Genomic DNA, 20,346 nt, shown 5'->3' on the forward strand with positions numbered 1-20,346 from the left:
TTCCTTTTAAACTGAAACCGCGCAAAAGGCCTGAAGTTGAGGCTTTTTTGTAAAAAAAACGATCTTTCATGATTTTTAACGATTTTTAAATATATGCCTCAATCTAAAAATTAGTAAGTTAATATTTTAATGGACTGAAAACCATTCTAAATTGTTCTCCCAACACGGAAAACATACTTTCCGAACAGATAATCCTAAACTGTATTCGCGCAAAAGGCCGAAAGTAAGGTACTAGTTAGCTTTCCTCAAAACATACTCCCCTTCCGCTTGGACGGATAGATTCGCCCAGGCTACGGGACACGCGGGCGGTCAGTTGCAAATCATCCGCGTTACTGCTAGTGCTTACGTTGTTAGTGCAATCAAACAGTGATGTGATGAACATTGTGATAAAGTGTTTTTATATGTTGTAATTTTGAAATGGCATGTCCAAACGCTCCCCGTGTCACAAGACAGACTATTGCGTGCCCTATCATCGGTGTGCCCAAAGAACTAAGTGGATTGTGCTGCCAACATACGAGGACATCCTGCTCTGTTGCTTGGATGAGAAGTATAAACGTTCTTTGTTATTTAGCCATAATAATAAGAAAGAATTAGGATTTTTAGCAATTGCCGATTGTGTAGCTACTCAAGTAGTTGGAATTTACAACAAGGCCACAATTCCAACAGTCACACACACTCGTGTGGTCCAATTGATCCAATCATATTACAACTCTTATATTGCATTAAAAAAATCTTATAACCGAGACTGTGAAAAAGATTTTTACAAGAAAAAAATTGAGGCTTTCATACAGAATGCAAAAAGCAAACTTTTTGATATTGCTGCGTGTAAATGCAAAATAACTTTGAATTGCACATGTGGTACTGTCATCTGTAAGGGCAACTGTCCTTTGAGTGTAGCCTGTAAATGTGATAAAACTAGAAGAATTCCAGACATTGAGTTGAAATTTATGTATGATCAAAGAACAACCAGAATTATGGCTATTGGTAGTTTAGATGTACAAGAAACAACTAAATTAAGAAAGAGAGAAGAGCACAATTGTTGTCTCAAGAATCGCAAACTACTTTTGAGCCTAGTACTCCCAGTACAAGCAAAGGTGCTATAAGTGGTTGCAGTAATGAAAAAAAGAAAATTAAGAAAAATTTACCAGATGTTGAGTGTGATGTAGGGGTTTTGTTGCCTTCTTCGTCTACACAAATGCGTTCAACGTTGACAACAACATCCTTGATGAGTGACAGGTTCGGTGTGTCGGACAGAGCCACCGCAGCAATAGCTACTGGTGTCTTGCACGATTTGGGAATAATATGTGATGAAAACATGGCAAAAGTAATAGACAGAAATAAAATAAGAAGAGAGAAAGAGAAGATTCGAAAAATAATTACGGAAGAAGACAACCAGATGAAAGAAGTAAACGCAATCTATTTTGACGGAAGAAAAGACAAAACTATAACTCAGGAGAAGATTGGATCAAAAATGTACCAGAGGACTATAAAAGAGGAACACGTCAGTGTGATAAGTGAGCCTAGTGGTAAATACATTGGCCATGTAACACCAAAAAACGGGACCGGGAATGGAATTGCAGACAGTATTTGGGAACACTTAGAAAGTAAGGGATTTGATATGAGTGCAGTGGAGGCCGTCGGATGTGATGGAACAGCCACAAACACTGGATGGAGAAATGGTGTTATACACAAAATAGAACTTAAGTGTCGCCGTTCGTTGCAATGGTTTATATGTTTGCTACATTTTAATGAGTTGCCATATAGGCATTTATTTGAACACTTGGATGGAACTACAACAGGCCCAGCTTCATTCAGTGGTCCAATCGGAAAACAACTCCCTGGCTGTGAGAAAATTCCTGTTGTAGATTTTGAGCCGATACAATCAGAAGTAATTGATATTACTAAATCCAATCTGAGTAAAGATCAGCAGTACCTCTTAGACATTGTAAGAGCAGTCAACACAGGAATCTGTAATCCAGACTTGGCTGCTAAGGATCCTGGACCCATCAGTCACTCTCGTTGGCTTACCTGTGCTAACCGGGTTTTAAGATTGTATGTCTCCCAAACTAGTCCAACAATTGAGTTACAGACTCTTGCAAATTACATAGTGAAGACATATGCGCTTGTGTGGTTTGATATAAAGAAAAACTGGACTGTGAAAGATGGACCGAAGCATATTTTAAGGTAGTCAAATGAACCAGAGATCTGCCAGAAAGTATCAAGAATATCATTGATCCAGTGATTCAAAGGAACGCATTCTTCTGTCACCCTGAAAATATCATGTTGGCTATGATAATGGATAAGAACCCAAACATTAGAGAACTCGGATACAGGAGGATCCTAAAATCCAGAAATGAGCCATTAGCCGAAGGATTCGTTAGAGACTTCATCATACCTTCAATCAATTTTAGTGCAAACAACTATACCGAACTAATTGATTGGTCTACCTGTAAGTTAACACCACCGCCACTTCTGTCTAAGATTTCAACTGAACATATTGCTTCTTTATTGAAAGAAAAGGCCTTACCGGAGTTTAACTACCTCAAGTTCCCATGCCACACCCAGGCAGTTGAGAGGTGTGTAAAACTGGTTACAGAATCAGCAGAAAAAGTGTGCGGGCAAGAAAATCGAGATTGATATATTAGAGCTACCTTAAAATCAAGACAGCTGATGCCCACATTTGATTTCAAGTCACAATTCAAAGGAGTTTCCATCTAAATAACCTTTTGCCTATCACAATAACATGCATTGCATAATGTATAATATGATGTAATATGATGTGATTGGCTAATAAATTTATTTGATTATCACTTGCAAGAGTCTTAATACAAACCTAAATATAATATGTTATGTAAACACACGTTAAATATTGAAAATCACAAAAATTATCATAATCATGGAAGATCGATTTTTTACGAAAACCCCCGCCTATAGCATTTTGCGCGATTTCAGTTTAACGGGAATTAGTCTAAATTTTATTTATATTCATTGAGGCTATTCTATAAGACCCTTTTTAACTATTAAAACAAAAAAAATAAAAATTAGATTTTTTGCGATTTCGAAAATTGCCAACATTTTTATTTTTTTCGTAACTTTAAGCCCTCTGCGCGATTTCAAATTTTGAAAATGATTTTATTTTATATTTTTTCCTTAATAATGACGTCTATGCGCAAGTTTTTTGCGCTATTAGAATTTGATTACTCCAAAAAAGATTTTTTCCAGCCACCCTACCTACCATGCATCCATTTCATAAAATACACCACCTTGATTGTCTACCCTCACTAGTGCGACTCACTCACTATATACTGCCAAGAAAAGAGTTAACATGGGGATAAATTTTAAAACTGTATTATAAAAAGGAACTCGTCTGAAATCTATAAATGTTTCACTACAGAAACCGATTTTAGTGTTTCAATGGTAATAAATTGTAAAAAATATGATTATCTGTTAATACTAATTGTTTATCATTTATAATCAGTACAGATTATTCCATAAAAATTCTACATAATTCTAAAATATGAGCATGAGATGGGCTGCAGGCAGCTAACTAGTGTGTCCTCTTAAATGTCTTTAATACCTCTTATATGGACAAACATTATTTTGATTTTTTTTTTATTCAGAGAAGTTTTATCTTTAACCCTTTTGTGCTCGAAAGGCCAACGGCCACACCAATACCGCAGACAGTTCGCGTTAGTTTTGCCTTAGTTCGTCCTCGCAACTCGTATGGCCAGTACAAGTGGCCGTATTACTTTCTTTGACAGCTCGGCGGCCATATTTGTTGTTTCCCTCCCCAGATCAGAATTATTTTCAATATCCTCTGTGTTATTTGCATTGTAATTTAAAATGTTTAAAGAAGAAATGAAAACTAATTTAAAATTTATTTTTAATGAATCTTTTTAATACAAATAAACATACATTTGGGAAATTTAACTCTTATACTAATCTTTTGAAAAAGACGTTTAAAATAAAATATTATAAAGTAGGCATTTACGGTTATGTTATACTCAGACATGAACTATGTTACATTTTTCTCAGTCTTTACAAGGTTTTATGGAATAAAACTTTTAAAAATACACACCTATGTGTATTTAAGAATAGTTAGCACACATCTACTTGTAAAATTTTCTTAGGTTTCTATCCTTTCTATCACTTCAGTGTATACACCCACTACACGCCATTCATATTATTTCACAGTTAATGTTTAGAAAAGAATTATAGGTTAATTTAAAGTTGAATGCTTTACCTAAAAATTACTTTAAGAAACAGCTGCTCGATAGATTTCAGCACGCACCATTCATTAAAAAAAAACAAAGAGAATATTAAAAAATAACTGCTATGTTTAGTGCCAGTGGTGCTGGCCTTATGAGCTATGGACTTTGGCCAGTAGAGCTGGCCATACAAGCTCCATAAGGACAATTTATAAATAAATACTGCCTTCGAGTGCATAGGGTTCAGGGTTGAACAAATTGAAATAAAAAATTATACTAACCAAAAACCAATTGCACCACATTAGGGACCAAGGCCAAGCCACGAGCTAACTAGTCATCAAGAATGGGTCTTTTTTTAAGTACAATCACTTATCAGAGAATTTGGTTATCTCAAGATATCATCACAAGCAATCTCCGGAACAGCAACAGTGGAACAAAATGGCTCCTAGAGGTGTGTAAGATCAGGATTGTTGATTACCAATACTCTACCAACATGCGTTATTCTTGTATTATTATCCCTTTTCCTGTGTATTTTCCATTAAGTTACGGTCTAGCAATTTAAAAGAATTTGGGGCCGCAAAGATTAATTTATAGAACCACAATAAAATCAGCTTTTTATTCTTTAGCACTCACTTCCCCGAGCTGTCCAAGTGGGTCTTCTCCTTGTCATAGAGTTCCTTCTTCGATTTCGGCTCATCATCCGACTCTGGTTCAGACTCTGCCAACAACTCAGGCGCTTGGTCCGTTACCTTCTGTAGATCCTACAACATCAAAGAGAGTTCAACTGACAATTCTACATTTCCTTCTTTTTTGCCATTTCCTTTTAAATCTTAACAGCTTTTTTGAGCCAAAAACCCAATTGCTAATATATAAATACTATAGGAGGTTCTTGTGAAGAAAATGAAATATTTATTTACAGTTGACTTATACTTGGAATAGCCAACAAGAATTTTACTTGAACCATAAAATAAGCCAACATTAATATTGTTAAAAATATTTAATATTTCGAACCGTATTTCGTCTCATGTAATGTTTCCCCCCAATAAATTAGTCTACAATTCAAGAGCATTGATATAAAAACCAATTCATCCAACTCTGAGAAAGAGATGACCGAGCGGTCTAAGACTTTGTATCCGAGTTAGAGACAGCGCAGTTTCTACAATCCGCCTGAATGGCCTCTCTGTGACCGTAGCAATTTTTACCAGTACCATCGACCTTGTACTGTATCGCCTCTCCTCCTTATTCTGTTTGATAAGATCCTCACACAGACCAGTGACCCATGAGGACGGGCAGAATAAGAATTAAAAGAGGAATGGCCTCACCTTTTTTTAAAACAACAAAAAGATTAATTTTGTAACTTAAAGCAAAAGTGATATCACACATAAAGTAGTCAAACTTTCTTTACTCAACAGCTATTAATCTTTTTAAAATAACATTTAAAATCAATTAGCAACTAAAATCAGCAATATGATTCGTAAACAATAATGACTTTAAAAAAAGTAAAAAAAATCTTTGCTAAAATTAACCATGTTAGGCAGCTAAATCTATACTGACTTTTCAAAACTTTAGTTTATCTTTATAGTCTGCAGCCATGGCAGATCGAAAATGTACTAAGTGGCATTTAACTTGATTTCACTTTAAACGAATTCTTATTTTTCTGTGTTTAATGATGATAAATGTATTTCTCCACTTGAACAAAATAATTTGTGATCAACTTTGACCATCCAAATGGTGTAACAAAATTTTATCTTGGCAATAAATTTCACTTCAGAATTTCTAGCACAAAAACATAACTACACCTCATTATAGATAGTTATAAAACAATTATATTACATTATTTTACAAGTGACGTTAAAACTAACACTTCAGTATAAAATTTGAAAGTATTTTAAGAATAATGCTCAGTATAACACAAATGTGAAGCAAACACAAAATAATAAACGTCTGAAAAAGATTGTGACAAATTTAATATAATTAATTGGAAACTCATTAGAAACAAGTAAAACTTCTGTAGACAATCTTTTAAATATTTGGGGCACTCCACACCATTAAAAGATCCATATAAATTACTACTACACAAAATGTGCCCAAAATAAAATTTCCTCTTATATTAACTCCGGTGCTATATGCAGAAATATACTGTCCATATAGTGATGCTGGGCGATACTGGGTCAAGAATAATTAGAATCTAAATCACTAAATATAAGAATTTAACTTTTTAAACCTTATATCTAAATTTTGGCTCACTTTAGCATGTTGCAGCTGCTTCAAGTTGAACACTTCAATGTCTTCATCTTTTGGCCCGTAGTCTCCCTTTACCACCATTTTCAAATTCAATTTCTCGTTTAATTTTGTACGCTCCTTATTTGCTCTCTTCCTCTTTCTTTTCTGTTCCCTAGATTCTTCTTCCTGGATAAAACAGAAACAATTTATTTTATGTGGTTGTTGTCGTAAATGGGGTATTATTTTGAAAATATGAGAAAAGATAAAAATACTTAGTTCATTACATTTTATTAATTACTAAACAATGTCCTTTGGGTAATAAAAGCTAATCATAAAAAAGAATTAATACAAATTAAAATATAGCTAAAGAATTAAGTTATTCACCATTGGTAATGATATCAACCTTTAATAAGATTTCATCAAGACATGTTGAGTGTCATAAGATGTTTTTTGAAGGAAAAGAATGAAATTCTAGTAATTTCCCTAATGCTATCCTGATAGATTATCCGTGAATGCAAAACATCAGACAAGTGAGATTACAAAATTTTAAATATGAAAGAAGAATGGCAACGATTAAATTGACATGTTGTTGTGAAAAATATCTTGTTATGAGAATGCTAGTTATAAAGACATTACAGAGTAGTTTCCCAAAGATGTAGTATAACAAATGATGGCATTATCACACAATGGTGACAAAACAACTAAAACAAAGTATAAGAAGAGGAAAAACATTTAACTGATCAAAATCATTTATATAACTTGTTTAAAAATAAAGTTAGCAGATTACTTTTACAATATATAGCGTAATGGAATGCAAAAATTGAGCTTTTTGAATAACTGTTTAATCAACAATAACCTCAATGAATTACCAATTCATGGTGATCACTAAAGAAGTTAATACAATAAATATTAATTTGGCTTTGGATAGTAATAAGATTTCTAGCTTATGCCATCTCATTTTATAACCATACCACTTGCCAAAGTGAAACAATTACCTAAACTATCACTTATAAAAAGAATCACAACAAATAGTGTATAACATTATAGAGGATTTTATTACATTCTTTAAACAGTATGAAATATTCAGAATACTACATTTTTTCTAAATTTTAAATGCTTATGGACATTTTGTTATTTAGACATTAGGCAGGCTCAGCTTACTGAATGAAACAACTACTACCTAGAGAAAAACATATGCTAATTTTAACCGACCTTCAGCGTCTGGATCTGTTGTTCGACATCAACCAGTTCCTTCTCATCTTCAGACAGTTCCTCTTCTCCTTCCTTCTTCTCCTCTCCTCCATCAGTCTCCTTCTTGACTCCCTCCTTAGTCTCTTCTTCGTCCGCTCTCAACGCCTTCCACCAGGCCATCAGCATTCTCAGGTCCTTGCGTCCCAGCACCTTGATGTCCTTGCAGCACTCCTTGATCTCCGGTGTAGTCCGAGGATCGTTGGCCACCGCGTCGTCATCAAACTCGATCTACAACCACAGTAACACAATCGTTATTCTCTCCTGGCAACATACTGCATTTCGATAAATGTAAAATCCTACAATTATATACTCTTGTTCAGGCCAGAGTATACTTCAACCGAAACGATTTCAATCAAGTTTTTATTCTATTGTGATTACTTTACTATTATTACTTAGTATTATTACTATTATTATTCAGAATCAGAAACATCTTTATTCAAAGTTTACGCATGGTGTACACGAATGGTTTCAAGAATAAAAACATAATATATATTTTTAAATACGTAAGTGGATGTTTATAAAGTCCACAATAAATCCATAAAAAATTATAAATAATAAACAATATTAATTTTGAATAATTTATATAAGTATGAAATAAATGGTAACATAAATACATACAATATTGATATACTAAGAATTTCAAAAAATTCAGAGAAGGAATATAATGGTAAGTTGGTTAAGTAATTTCGCAATTTTATTTGAAAAATTTGAGTCTATTCCTTTAATTTTAAGTAATTTGAAAGTATATTAAAGAATTTTACACCAATATAGTTAGGGCTTTTTATAATAGAATTGCAAATTATGACAATCTATAACCATATTATTTCTATTTCGTGTATTATAGTCGTGAATGTTGCCACAGGTATTAATGTCACTTACATGATTTTTGACTGACATGACAGTGCTATAATTCTCTTAAATTAATAGGCCAAAGATAAGATGGTGCGATCAAGTGGTCGAAGATGTGACCCGGTATGGAGGGTCTGTGGATCTGGCGGGAGACAGGGTGGCGTGGAAGAGGCTCATAGACGAGGCAAAGAATCAACTGAGATTTGTTACGCCCCGGCAGTAAGTAAGTAAGTATGACAGTGCTATAGATATATACTATAAACTGTCATTATTCCCAATCGAGGGAAATGCGTTTTAACTGATTCATTCCATTGCAATTTTAGAATAATACGGATTGCTTTTTTCTGAATGATTAAAATTGAATCCAAATTTTTGCCGATGTAGATCCATATAAAGAAATACCGAATGTAATATATGTGAATGAATATGCGAAAAATATATAGACTAGTGTTTGGTCTGTAAATAATTTTGACATTCTACGGAGAGCATATAAACCAGATTTAATTTTTGAGACGATCTTATCTGAATGTTTATTCCAATTTAGGGAACTGTCCAAAGTTAGTTCGAAGAATTTTACCTCTTCAGCTTTCAGTACAGAAACTTGTTCAATTAGTATATTGGGACTAATTTGATTTCTGCCTCTATTTGCATTAAACTCAATATAAACTGTTTTTTGGGGATTCAAAATTAAATTAATTCTTTGGAAAAACTGATTTAGAGATAGTTTCTCAAGAAAAAACTTCACTTTTCTTAAGATAGTTTCCTCCAGTCAGCTAGTTTATAATTTAATCTAAACTAGTACTTCAGTCAATGAGAGATACTGATAGTTTACACGCATCTATGTACAACAAATTGCTTTGTTACAGTTGTATCTTAACTGTATTAATATATCAACACTTAATAATACAAAATTTTCTTTCACAATATAAATAATAGAGATTAATGGCTATACACTTACCACAGCCGTGGTCTGCAGAGTGTAGATGACATTGCTGCTCTGCAGGAACTGACTGACAGGCAGCACCGTGTATCCTGCACGATCGTCCATATAACCCTCTGCCTTGGCCTTCTTTCCTTTCTCCGGGTGGAACACCGACGCCTTGTTGCCAACCTCCAGTTCCAGCTCCTTGAACACGTACTTGGGATCCAAGAAGCGCTGGTCCAGCTTGTCTGGCGCTAAGTAGTACTGGCAGACTACGAATATCTCGGCTGACTCCAGTCGCGACGCTTGCGGCTTGGTGGCGTGGACCTGCAACATTACAGGTGGCATTACATGGATGTCACTCAGCTCATTGTAATGTACAGCTAGTTGGAAGATAACAACGGCTGGTCACACCACTAAATCAAGCTTCTCTAAAATGACTACACAAGACTTAACCGTTTCACACTTATAATTTATTGGCTGTGTCAAATATTTGTCTTCAAAACTATACTATCTTGTTTACCAATATAAATTCCACCTTCCTTATTTATTCCCTTTACTTATTATTTATGCATTTCCCCTTTTATGGCAACATTGTCTTCCAGATGGAAATTTATTTCACACATGGCAGTTACACTTCTTTCCAGGGTAAAATACCAAAGAAGGCATTATGAAAACAAACCATGGAGGAGACATGAAGGAGATAAAAGGTTTATAAGAAAGTGGTTCATAAGACGGCTACTCCCAAAAGTGAATTTCATTCACTTACAGCACTGGTAGTAGTGAGGGTTGCAGTTCATCTCTCAGCAGGTCAGCTAACATCTAGCCATGGCAATTAGAAGGTCATATAAGTGATCGCCCACTTTCTACAGCTTAGTAAAATGTGTGCCCTGATTGAGTTTTATGCCAAATACGAAGTATATGGTGGTGTAATTAGGTTTTGCTTCAGCAGCAGTTATTCATAGAAAACATTGTGCCATTTACGGGCCAAACATTATAGATGGTGAGAATGTACGTGAATGGGTTCGTCTGTTTAAAATTGGGCTATCATCCACGAAGAAGAAAAGAGTGCAGGCCATCAGTGGTGGGTGATGAACTTATTGACAAGATCAACAAAACAGATACAGATGATCAATGTTTCATAATCTGAGCTTTCAGATGAATGTCCAAAATCCATTTTATGCATATGAAAAAATAGCCTGCTCTCAGCGTTTCGAAGATGATAATCTCAAAAGATGTTGTCCCTGACTGGTTTAAAGCATAATCTTGATGAAGCATCTTAATCTCCAGATATCAACCAATCCTTAAATCTTTCAAACTGCAAACTTTAAAAACTTCAAACTCAAATGGCTCTAAACTAAATGGCTAAATAGTAAAAATTATTACTATTTAAGTTACAACACATTAAACATTAATCAGTATCCTTTTTTTTGGATTCCCAAACCCCAGAAAATCTGAAAAAAGAAAAGAATTTTGGACATTTGCCATCATTAGGCCTATATGTTACAGAAATTGAACACTACATTTTTAGGATTTCAATCTTTCCTCTAAATTCCCCCTCTTATGTGTTAACAAATTTTAGATCTAGAACTTGTTCTGCTGTAAAGTTTGACTTTGGCAAGACCTTCGCCATATACTAATTTCTGCTTGCTTAATCTTTGCCTTACGTTTCTTGAAACTTTAAGAAGAGGACAGATTCCAATTCTTGAATCTTAGTGTTCTATTTTTGTAAAACATAAAAAATGTCTGTTATTCTGTTGTTACCCTTTCAAATCATCCATCATTAACAATAATTATCGGTCAGAAAATAACATGAACTTATTTCTATGTTAAGCGAATTAAAATGAATTAAATGATCTTCCAGAGTTGCCCAAATAATATTGTGTACCTTCTTGAACAGCTGTTTGAACACCCAGATGAGAGCGTGGTAGTCTTTGGACCGAAACACCTTGGTGACAAACCATCCTCCCTTCTTGAGGAACTGAGTTGCCAGCTTAAGCGCACTCAGAGTCAGACACACCTGCTGGTACGCATCATGCAGCCAGTTCAATCCTGCCAACATAACATCAGAAAATTATACTTTTTTTGACATAGAGAATCCTACTGAGGTTCAAATAATAAGCTTGATTTTCATGTGTATTTCACACTAGACTGTTACAGCATTAATTCTAAAGCATTCCATATTCATAATAGACATAATATAAATTCTCAAAAGAACAGGGCTGAGAAAAACAGCTAATTGAGATTATGTGAAGAATTTGATTCATGAATTTTGTTTCATATGATATAGGATTTATGTAATTAAGCCTAGAGTAGCAGAACATACAAGTTTAGAAGAAATTATTGTAAACTCTAGTATCATAAACAAATAAATAAGAAAAAATAAATAAAAAAACGTGTTTTTGTTTAATTGAAGATTACCAAATGATGTGATATTTTAAATACGATTTGCAAGTAAACTTTCATTAACTCCAAAGTTAAAAACCTATAGAAATTATACAGCAAGCTGGGAAATAGTTAAACAAATAAACATTCAGTTCCATGAAACAATAATAAATCAAACACGAAAGTAATGCAAACACAATTAATAGTCACCCTACTTTAAGTTAACTCCAAACGGTAAAAAATTCCACTTGTATTAGAAAGAACTTTTAAAGTTCAATTTTGTTGTGTTTTTTCCTACCTGCACCAATACTGTCAATCACAGTAAGGGAAAGAACCTAAATTTAGTTTAGCTAACAACCACTGAGCTAATCCAGGTAATTATCATACTTCACTTAGGTGATACCAAAACGGAAATGTTATCAAAGTGTTATTGGGCGACTTCATAATTTTGTTAACATCTTCGGCATTCCTGCATCTTGCATTATACTACTAAATTAATTTATATTGATGTTAAAATCTTTTCTATAAATACTTTAAAATGGAAAGATCCGGTTTTTATCACCATATCATTATATAGTAGTTTTGTACATAAAACAAACCAATATTACTTTGGTTTCCTAATAATACCAAAACATTAAAATTAACTCCCAACAATACAACAGCCTCAACAACACAATACACATTTTAATTCAAATAATACTGATATAAGAATATTTTATGTAGACTTAACCCTGAATAGGGAAAATTGACACCATTTTGTCAATATATTATTTTAAACGTTTATCCAAAATTCAAACCAAAGGATTAAGTCATAGGGTAGATTTTATAAGTCTGAATATTTTTTACTTCTTCTTAGATTTTCCCAAGTGTATACTCATAAACGACTTGATATTCTTTTATGAATATTAGTTCCTCAGTATTATTCTTTTGAAAATAATGCTCAAAATACTGATAAGAAAATACTATATATACTCACATTAAAACACCTTTGAGTTAATATTCTATTAAATAAAGTGAAAAAACAATTTATACACCAAATTATTGAAAGGTTATGAACTTTACATACCAACATTTGGAGCTCCGTCATTGAGAACGACATCAGCTTTCCAAGTCTGTAGCTCTTTGGCTAAAGCTTTCCTGCACTTATCTGTGGTGATATCCTCCACCAGAGATATACAGCCCGGAACTGCTGGGATCGGATACAGATCCACTCCTGCAAAACACACATTACCATATTCAAGACTCGGATAAATATATGTTTGTTTACCATTGAACTCAATTACTACTTCTAAATCGTTCGTATACTCTAAAACTAATGCAAAGCTAACTTTATATTGATGAAACCTAAAAAATATATCCCGGTGGAGTTTGTGAAGAGATGTATAGTCGTTAGTCACACCCACCCTCCATAGTAACAATTCAAAATGATGCCAAAGTTCAAACGCCATTCTTTGCAAGTGCACATTTGAGGATTGAAATATTATTCGGCCTTCTTCATTCTAGCAAGGAGCAAAAAAACAACAAAATATACCAAATAACAGGTAAGTCCCTCACTAACCAATAATATAGTTTAAATTACGAATTCAAATCATACAAAAAGATTTTCACAAAATTCATACAACTGAATAGCACTTTTACATCTGAAACCCCTCATCTCAGGTTACATAGGACGACCTTCTAAAGAACATCCACAACAATGCAAATATATCCTGGCTTATACCAAGATTCACATAATAAACCTATTATTAACAATTCTTTTTACACACTCAATAATTTCATTGCAAGAAGACTTGCAATTTGACAAATTTAAATATTCTTATTGAAATTGTATATTATCCTATCTAATTACATTTCAACGCTTGATTTCATTGAAAATAAAGAATATTTTTATTTGTAAAAACACATAGCCTTAAATAGTAGCAATCTTGTACATTTGTAATAGTAGCACATTATTTTGTAGATCTTACCAACAACGACGCTGGACACTGGCATGTTCTGTTTGGCCACTTGCATCCATCCTCCTGGCGCAGCACACAGGTCTATCAGCACACGTGACTTTTGAAGGAAGTTGAACTTGCGGTTCAGTTGAATCAATTTGAAGGCAGCTCGGGACCGGTATCCTACAGGCATCATCAATCATATTAATAAGACTAGAAAGATAAGAGTACATAATTGACTAACTATACATTGCTTACAGGAGGGTTCACTCCTGGCTAGCTTATGCATTCCACTTGAAACTACATTGGGTACAGCAAAAACCCAGAGTGTCACTTACATCTGGGCAACCCCAAGGATGTCCATGAGCTGCACCACAATCGTAACCACAAATGTTGAAATATTGGGTAAAAGGGTTGATCGATAGCTGTAGTCTACTACGAAGGGTGGAGCCCCTTAGTGTTATTGGCTTTTGCTAGACTAAACATGAGTGATAACTTCCTGTACACCTACTTTGACTGTAAGAATCTGGAACAGAACTAACCTCCCCCTCTTCCAAGGTTACATGACTGAGATATAGAACCCGCTATTACTCACGCTATTATCTCATTGGATTACGACAAGAAGTGGTCCCTACCACTAGTCTTATCTATCCAGAAAATCCTATCACTCCGGAAACAAGTTCAAAGGTCTAAGTGCAATGAGGGATTTCCTCAGCTTCTTGTCTTAAATGATGTAGGGACAAAAAAGAACTTTGAGTTATCACTTAATGAATGCCAATCAACAACGATCATGGTGTTCTTTAGATAGTTTACCATTGAGGAATCCATCCCGTCAAGTAACCAGTCTATTCTGTAGGATTTTAAGAGGTTTTTAGTGAAATACACATACTGAACATAGCTAAAAATTTGAATTTTTTACTGTATATAATTAATCTATATAATATATATATATTATATAAATGTGAATGTTTGTTTGTATGTTCCGTTATAACTCTGGAACCAATGCACGAAACATCGTGAAATTTTGTACAGTGATTCTACACGTTCCTGGAAGTAACATAGGCATATAATATAAACTAACGTAATAGTGTAAAAGTTAAATAAATATCAAAAATAACTTAATTTATCATTATAAGAGTAAATACCATACTAATATCATACTAGAGTAAATTTAGTCCAATTTAAATAGTTTATTTTTAATAATTTTTTAATTATAAATCGTTGTTGATGTTAGAGTGTTTTATATTGGATCCGACAGACTGCGCTACGACACATAATACAAAGCGAACTGCTACTTAACAGCTGTTAATACTTTCAGCTGAAGTTCATCAAAGAGGCAGAAACATTTGTTTACATTTAAAATTTATAAAATTTTTATTGTAAAGTGCTTGATCAGTAGTGTAATGCAGGTTGCATAGAAGACGTCATTGCCTAATTTTAAATTCAGATTGCACCAATGATAAATAAACTATCTAATGCAATGAAAATACTATTAAACACTATTATGAAAACAACCTCATTGTAAAAATCCGTGAATGTTTGCACATAAGGTAATCGAATTTGGTTACATGGAAGGTAAATGAAAAGAGCCAAAAGAAGACACTTTATGATCGAAATTGGGTTTCTTTGATACATTTTCTTGAAGGCACACTCCTAAATAATACTGGAAATATCTTAGACAGAAAATTAATTTTAAGACCGAATTTGATTCTTTATAACCTAATTAGTTTACCGAGATTCATCCATATACATTAATTGTTCTGAATAACTTAACACCTAGCAAAAACCACGAAAGATAGAGGCAGGAATATGGTACATACAGTCATAATGCGCCCAAGAGGCTCACGATGGAACGACTATGAATTATCTCAGCAATGTTTAGAATGTGATAGAAAAAGAATAAGTGAATATAGTGTACTGTTTTCAACGGGAAATTGCGTGTGAAGCAACGGGCAACTGCTAGTGCTTATATAAATATGCGTACCAAGTTTCAACAAAATCGGATTAGTCTAAGTACCCAGTCTGCAAAATAAGACAGCCATTCCCCCCCCCCATAAGAATGTTATATGCCAGTTTTCTGGCTGAACTCTGCCTGGTTAACAAGTTCTGATTTAATATTCTCCTTTATCAACCAGCAACCACAAAGTACCAATGGCCATTTTTATTTTTACATCACTGTCTTTTTCATGATTTAACCAAATATCAAAATACAAACAAACAATACAATACACAATCGAAAAACTCACTCATTAACCTACTTTTACAATAGCAGACTGTTATGTATGCATATTTTACTTACAGCAGTAGTATTAGTTTGTTTATAAGACATAAGCTACTGCGAGTAAACTTTAATAAGCGGCCTACACTCGTTATTCGATTGCTATTATCGAATGGTTCGATTTGTTTTATCTGAAGGATAATTAGATTTTGCAATTTATTTAACTTGTCATATGATTTCAAGTTATTAGTTATAGTAATTTTAATGTAAACAATAAACATCAAGAAGTACCTAATAAATGGCAATGAATATGAGGAAAATAAGTATGACATTTCTCACGTGATGAGATTTGTTTAAGTAGCTTGGCTCCTGGATACACATGGAGAGAATTCTTTCCTCTATTTCACAAAAGCGGTTACTTATTAATATCAAGCTGGGCAAGTTATAAATATTGTAAGGTTTCATTGATATTTAAGTCGAGGCCATAGTTGGGTTTGTTGTTTTATAATGTTATTGTAGAATTTGTGTATTTAAAATTGTTAATGTACCAGATTCTTCTTGTTACGGTAACTTATTGTGTACAATTGTTACATACATTGAAGTTGGATAATATATTGAATTGTTCGATAGTAGCAATCGAATAACGAGTGTAGGCTGCTTAATAAAGTCTCCCCTATACTGTACCCTCGATAATCATGAATATTGATGATTCGAGTGTTATACGCCCTACTATAGCTTACAACTCTACATCAGGGCTTTATCCTAAAGAAGACAGGGGTTTTTTTAGGCTTTTCCTCACTTTCATATTAATATAACTATCCCAATTATATAAATTATATATTAATCATTTTCTATTTGCTAAATTTCGACATCAAAAAGTTGAAAAACAAACTTAACATCTTATAAAGAATATAAAACAGATCTAAAAATCAAGTCTAGTAACAAACAATACACTGAAGTATAACTTACCAGTTTCTTTAGCTAGATGGTAAAATTTATCTCTGCGCTGTTTCCCAACTTTGGATTTTTTACCCATTTTTGAAAATTGTTTTAAAACTTTCAATGGACTTGCTATTTATTTAACTGAACATTCAATTTTATATCACAAAACCTAAACACCTTTACAACACTACAATTGAAATGTTAGGTTAACCGTCTCAGACCATGTGGTCTGTTCCGTAGTGTTTTTTTGAATTGTAGTTTGTAATTTGTATCCCATACCGGCACATTTGCTGTTGAGAATTATTTATTCTATTATAGGCATAAGCACATACTATACCAAGTAATTACTAGTCTTAAAAACTTAATGTTTTTGTTTTATTTGCGCCGATTAAAATTAGTTTCATGTAATTTCGTAAATAATTATATAAGATGTTTTAATAACAGAATGAAAAAGGTAGGACCTTTCTCTTCCTTGATTTAATACATAGGGTAATAAGAATATTTAAAAGTCAAAACCTTGGCTCTCTAGTCAACTAAGAGATAATTCACGGATTCAAAAATTGTGTGTTAATAAAATAGCGCTTGCAATTAAGCGTTTAATTCAATGGCTTAGAACTGAGCAGGCTTCAAACAATAAAACCAGATTTTTTCAGTTAGCAATAGTGTCAATTATTTTAATATTTGGGAAAATATTTACTTTACCGACTACCCCTCCGATTTTCGACACTTGTATATATATATATTCTGGACGATGAAAGTTATAATTAAGAGAAGATTCTTTGGAATAAGTAATTAAAAATATTCAAACTTAACAATATGTATAATTGTACAAATATTCAATTATCAGTATCAATATTGAAGTATCAGTTAAACCAATATTTTTTTGGAGTTCATTAATCATGGGTATGAATGTTTGCAGGACACACAAACAATTTTTAAAAAAATTCCCGCCTTTTTGGCAGGGACTTACCTGTAAACTACACCTTCATTGCTGCAGCAACGTACACTAATTGATAAATATTTATTTAAACATCAAACACACGTGATATTTCATTGCTAAAAATATAGGTACGGTACTTTAAGATATGGAACCAAATTATCATCTAAATACGAAAAGACTTTAAGAGAACAAGGTAATATCTATATTAGGTTGGAAAGGACCAAACGATGGGAAGGACAACCGAATGCCTGAAGAACCCATATTTAGGCAGTGCTAAATTGTTTTAAAAACTGAAAAGAAAGAATTTTAAGCGCACCTGGGGAAAAAATTACGTGTGTATCAAACAATCTATTTAGTGTCACTTGTACGCAGGTCAGGGACAAAACAACAACAAATAGAGGAAAAACTGTTCCTATTAATTTAACATTTTAAAAATCAATGGTGAGACGGTTTCTATTTGTAAGAAATTTATTTTTACATATTTGGTTTCATGGGATGGTCAGTACTGAATAATGGGTTTTAGATGTACAACAATAAAATTGTGGAATAGCACCATCTGTAACAACAAAACGTAATGAGGAAGAGAGAATCCACGAAACTGCTAATGGGTCAATAAACTTGGACATAAATTTTAAACAATCTACCCAAGCTTTCCTCCCACTATTGTAGGAAGTCTACCAGCTAAGTCTATGTTGATTATTTAGAAAGAGCTACCAGACAGACATGCACTATGTACAATTCTAAAGAATATACGACACAAATTCAGATGGTCCAATAAAACCAGTTTCTCGACTTACATTTGACAAAGTGGTTGATAAGTAAAATGTTGCATTTCAGCCTCCTAAAAAGGATAGGTGCGAGACTTGTATTTCCTACGAATTTTAGTAGGTAGAGGAGAGTGATAAATAGTCACATTGCTGTAAAAGGTGACTAGACGGGTAAAGAAGACAAAAACAAGTAATGGGACTGTAAGGAATACAAAATACTGACCCATGACGTACATTAGTGAAATTGTAACCAAGTGTAAATGCCTCAGCCCTTTATTATAGAACGAAACTGATCAGTCACAATTTTACAATTTTTATATTAATAAATAAACTGCAAGAAATGTTTTAATGAAGCCCAGGTGGATTTAACTGCTTGTACACTTGCTTATGGTGTTGTCAATTAAAAAGAGATTTTTTTTTATATAGAACACAATGCATAAGGTAGCTATGGTGGAAAGTGTTGATTCAGTGTAAATGAGTTTAGCTCCAGTTTGCCTTCTTAGTGCAGCGTCCGGAATCTGACGAAATGGTGCATAATATGGGATTAAAACCCCATCAACTTAAATCGTTTGTCATACTGCATTTCTAACATCAACGTCTTCCGGTTCACACCATGTCGAGACATTGTTTACACAATTAATTTCTTTAAATATTTCGGTCTCGCTATGGATAACTATCTTCAGTCAACCGATGTTGGACCGAAACTGCCAATAATGAGTAATTGTCTGTATATGCAAGTTCAAGGGGCTTAGTTTTATCGTGATTAACTGAACCTTAACTAATTACCTACCAGTGATCAATATAGCTTCTGAATCACAAGTTACAAGCTTTTAGATCATTTCACGCTACCTTTTTTGTTAAAGTCATTTTCTTTCTGGAGTAGTTTCTTTTATTACCCTTGGACAATAGTATGAGATTTTCTCAAGATATCGGCATACAATGAAATAAGAATACTTCCTTTTATTAATAACGAATTAGCAATGGCAAATAGGTCTGGGTTTAAAAGTTATTAAAGTACATTTTCAGTTCCTTAACAATATTGTGGTTAAAAATAAAGTTTCTTTCTCAAAAATTGTGTAAACTGTAAGTGGATTAACAGGCATTACAGTCAACCACTACTCTGGTTTTCCATTGAAACTATAGTGACGAGCCAAGCTCAAATCCCAAGCTCTACCGCAACCAGATTGGTTGATATTAGTAATATATTAAAGAATTGTTAATCACATTTATTATTTCAAAACTTTTCCCCCTAGGCCCTCCTTTTGTTTAGGGGAATTCCATATCACACATCCCCACTCCTCCCAATATTTCTCATCCCAACGTGACACCTTAGGTCTACCGTCTACCCCTACTTTGAAGAGAATTTCGCCTTGATGGTATAGTAATAATTGTCATCAATATAATATTATCAAGTCAAAGGAAGTTTGTTTTTTTTTAGATAACCATATAACAAGATTTACATATAAAGGTACCATTCATGTTTCTATTATCTCTGTACCTTTCATTTGCAAATATAAAAGCATTATAAGTAACACACATATATGCCCAAATGTACAAAAATACAGAATACAGAAATTATGCAACTTATATTTTTCTATTGAGCCACTTACGAGTTAATACAAAGTGCAAACCAACCAAACAAAACAGCGAGGCAGTATGGCAGAAATATTTTTGAGTTTGAGTTGATGCAAATTGGAAAAAGTC

The 20,346-nt window shown here is 33.4% G+C and overlaps 1 protein-coding gene across 1 annotated transcript in view; it reads right to left on the bottom strand.

The window, feature by feature from the left end:
• The window catches only part of LOC124367862 (pre-rRNA 2'-O-ribose RNA methyltransferase FTSJ3), a 32,567-nt gene extending 15,396 nt beyond the window's left edge, over positions 1 to 17,171 (bottom strand). Inside the window, exons 1-8 of the mRNA XM_046825032.1 lie at positions 16,963 to 17,171; positions 13,806 to 13,958; positions 12,905 to 13,051; positions 11,342 to 11,505; positions 9,490 to 9,780; positions 7,644 to 7,910; positions 6,456 to 6,617; positions 4,842 to 4,969 (exon numbers count right to left, since the gene is read on the bottom strand). Of these exons, the coding sequence (XP_046680988.1) occupies positions 4,842 to 4,969; positions 6,456 to 6,617; positions 7,644 to 7,910; positions 9,490 to 9,780; positions 11,342 to 11,505; positions 12,905 to 13,051; positions 13,806 to 13,958; positions 16,963 to 17,029 (1,379 nt within the window). The 5' untranslated portion in view covers positions 17,030 to 17,171. The remainder of the gene's footprint in view (positions 1 to 4,841; positions 4,970 to 6,455; positions 6,618 to 7,643; positions 7,911 to 9,489; positions 9,781 to 11,341; positions 11,506 to 12,904; positions 13,052 to 13,805; positions 13,959 to 16,962) is intronic.
• Between the last annotated feature and the right edge of the window lie 3,175 nt (positions 17,172 to 20,346).

The sequence above is a fragment of the Homalodisca vitripennis genome, chromosome 8 (genome assembly GCF_021130785.1).
Source record: "Homalodisca vitripennis isolate AUS2020 chromosome 8, UT_GWSS_2.1, whole genome shotgun sequence".
Classification (NCBI taxonomy): Eukaryota; Metazoa; Arthropoda; class Insecta; order Hemiptera; family Cicadellidae; genus Homalodisca; species Homalodisca vitripennis.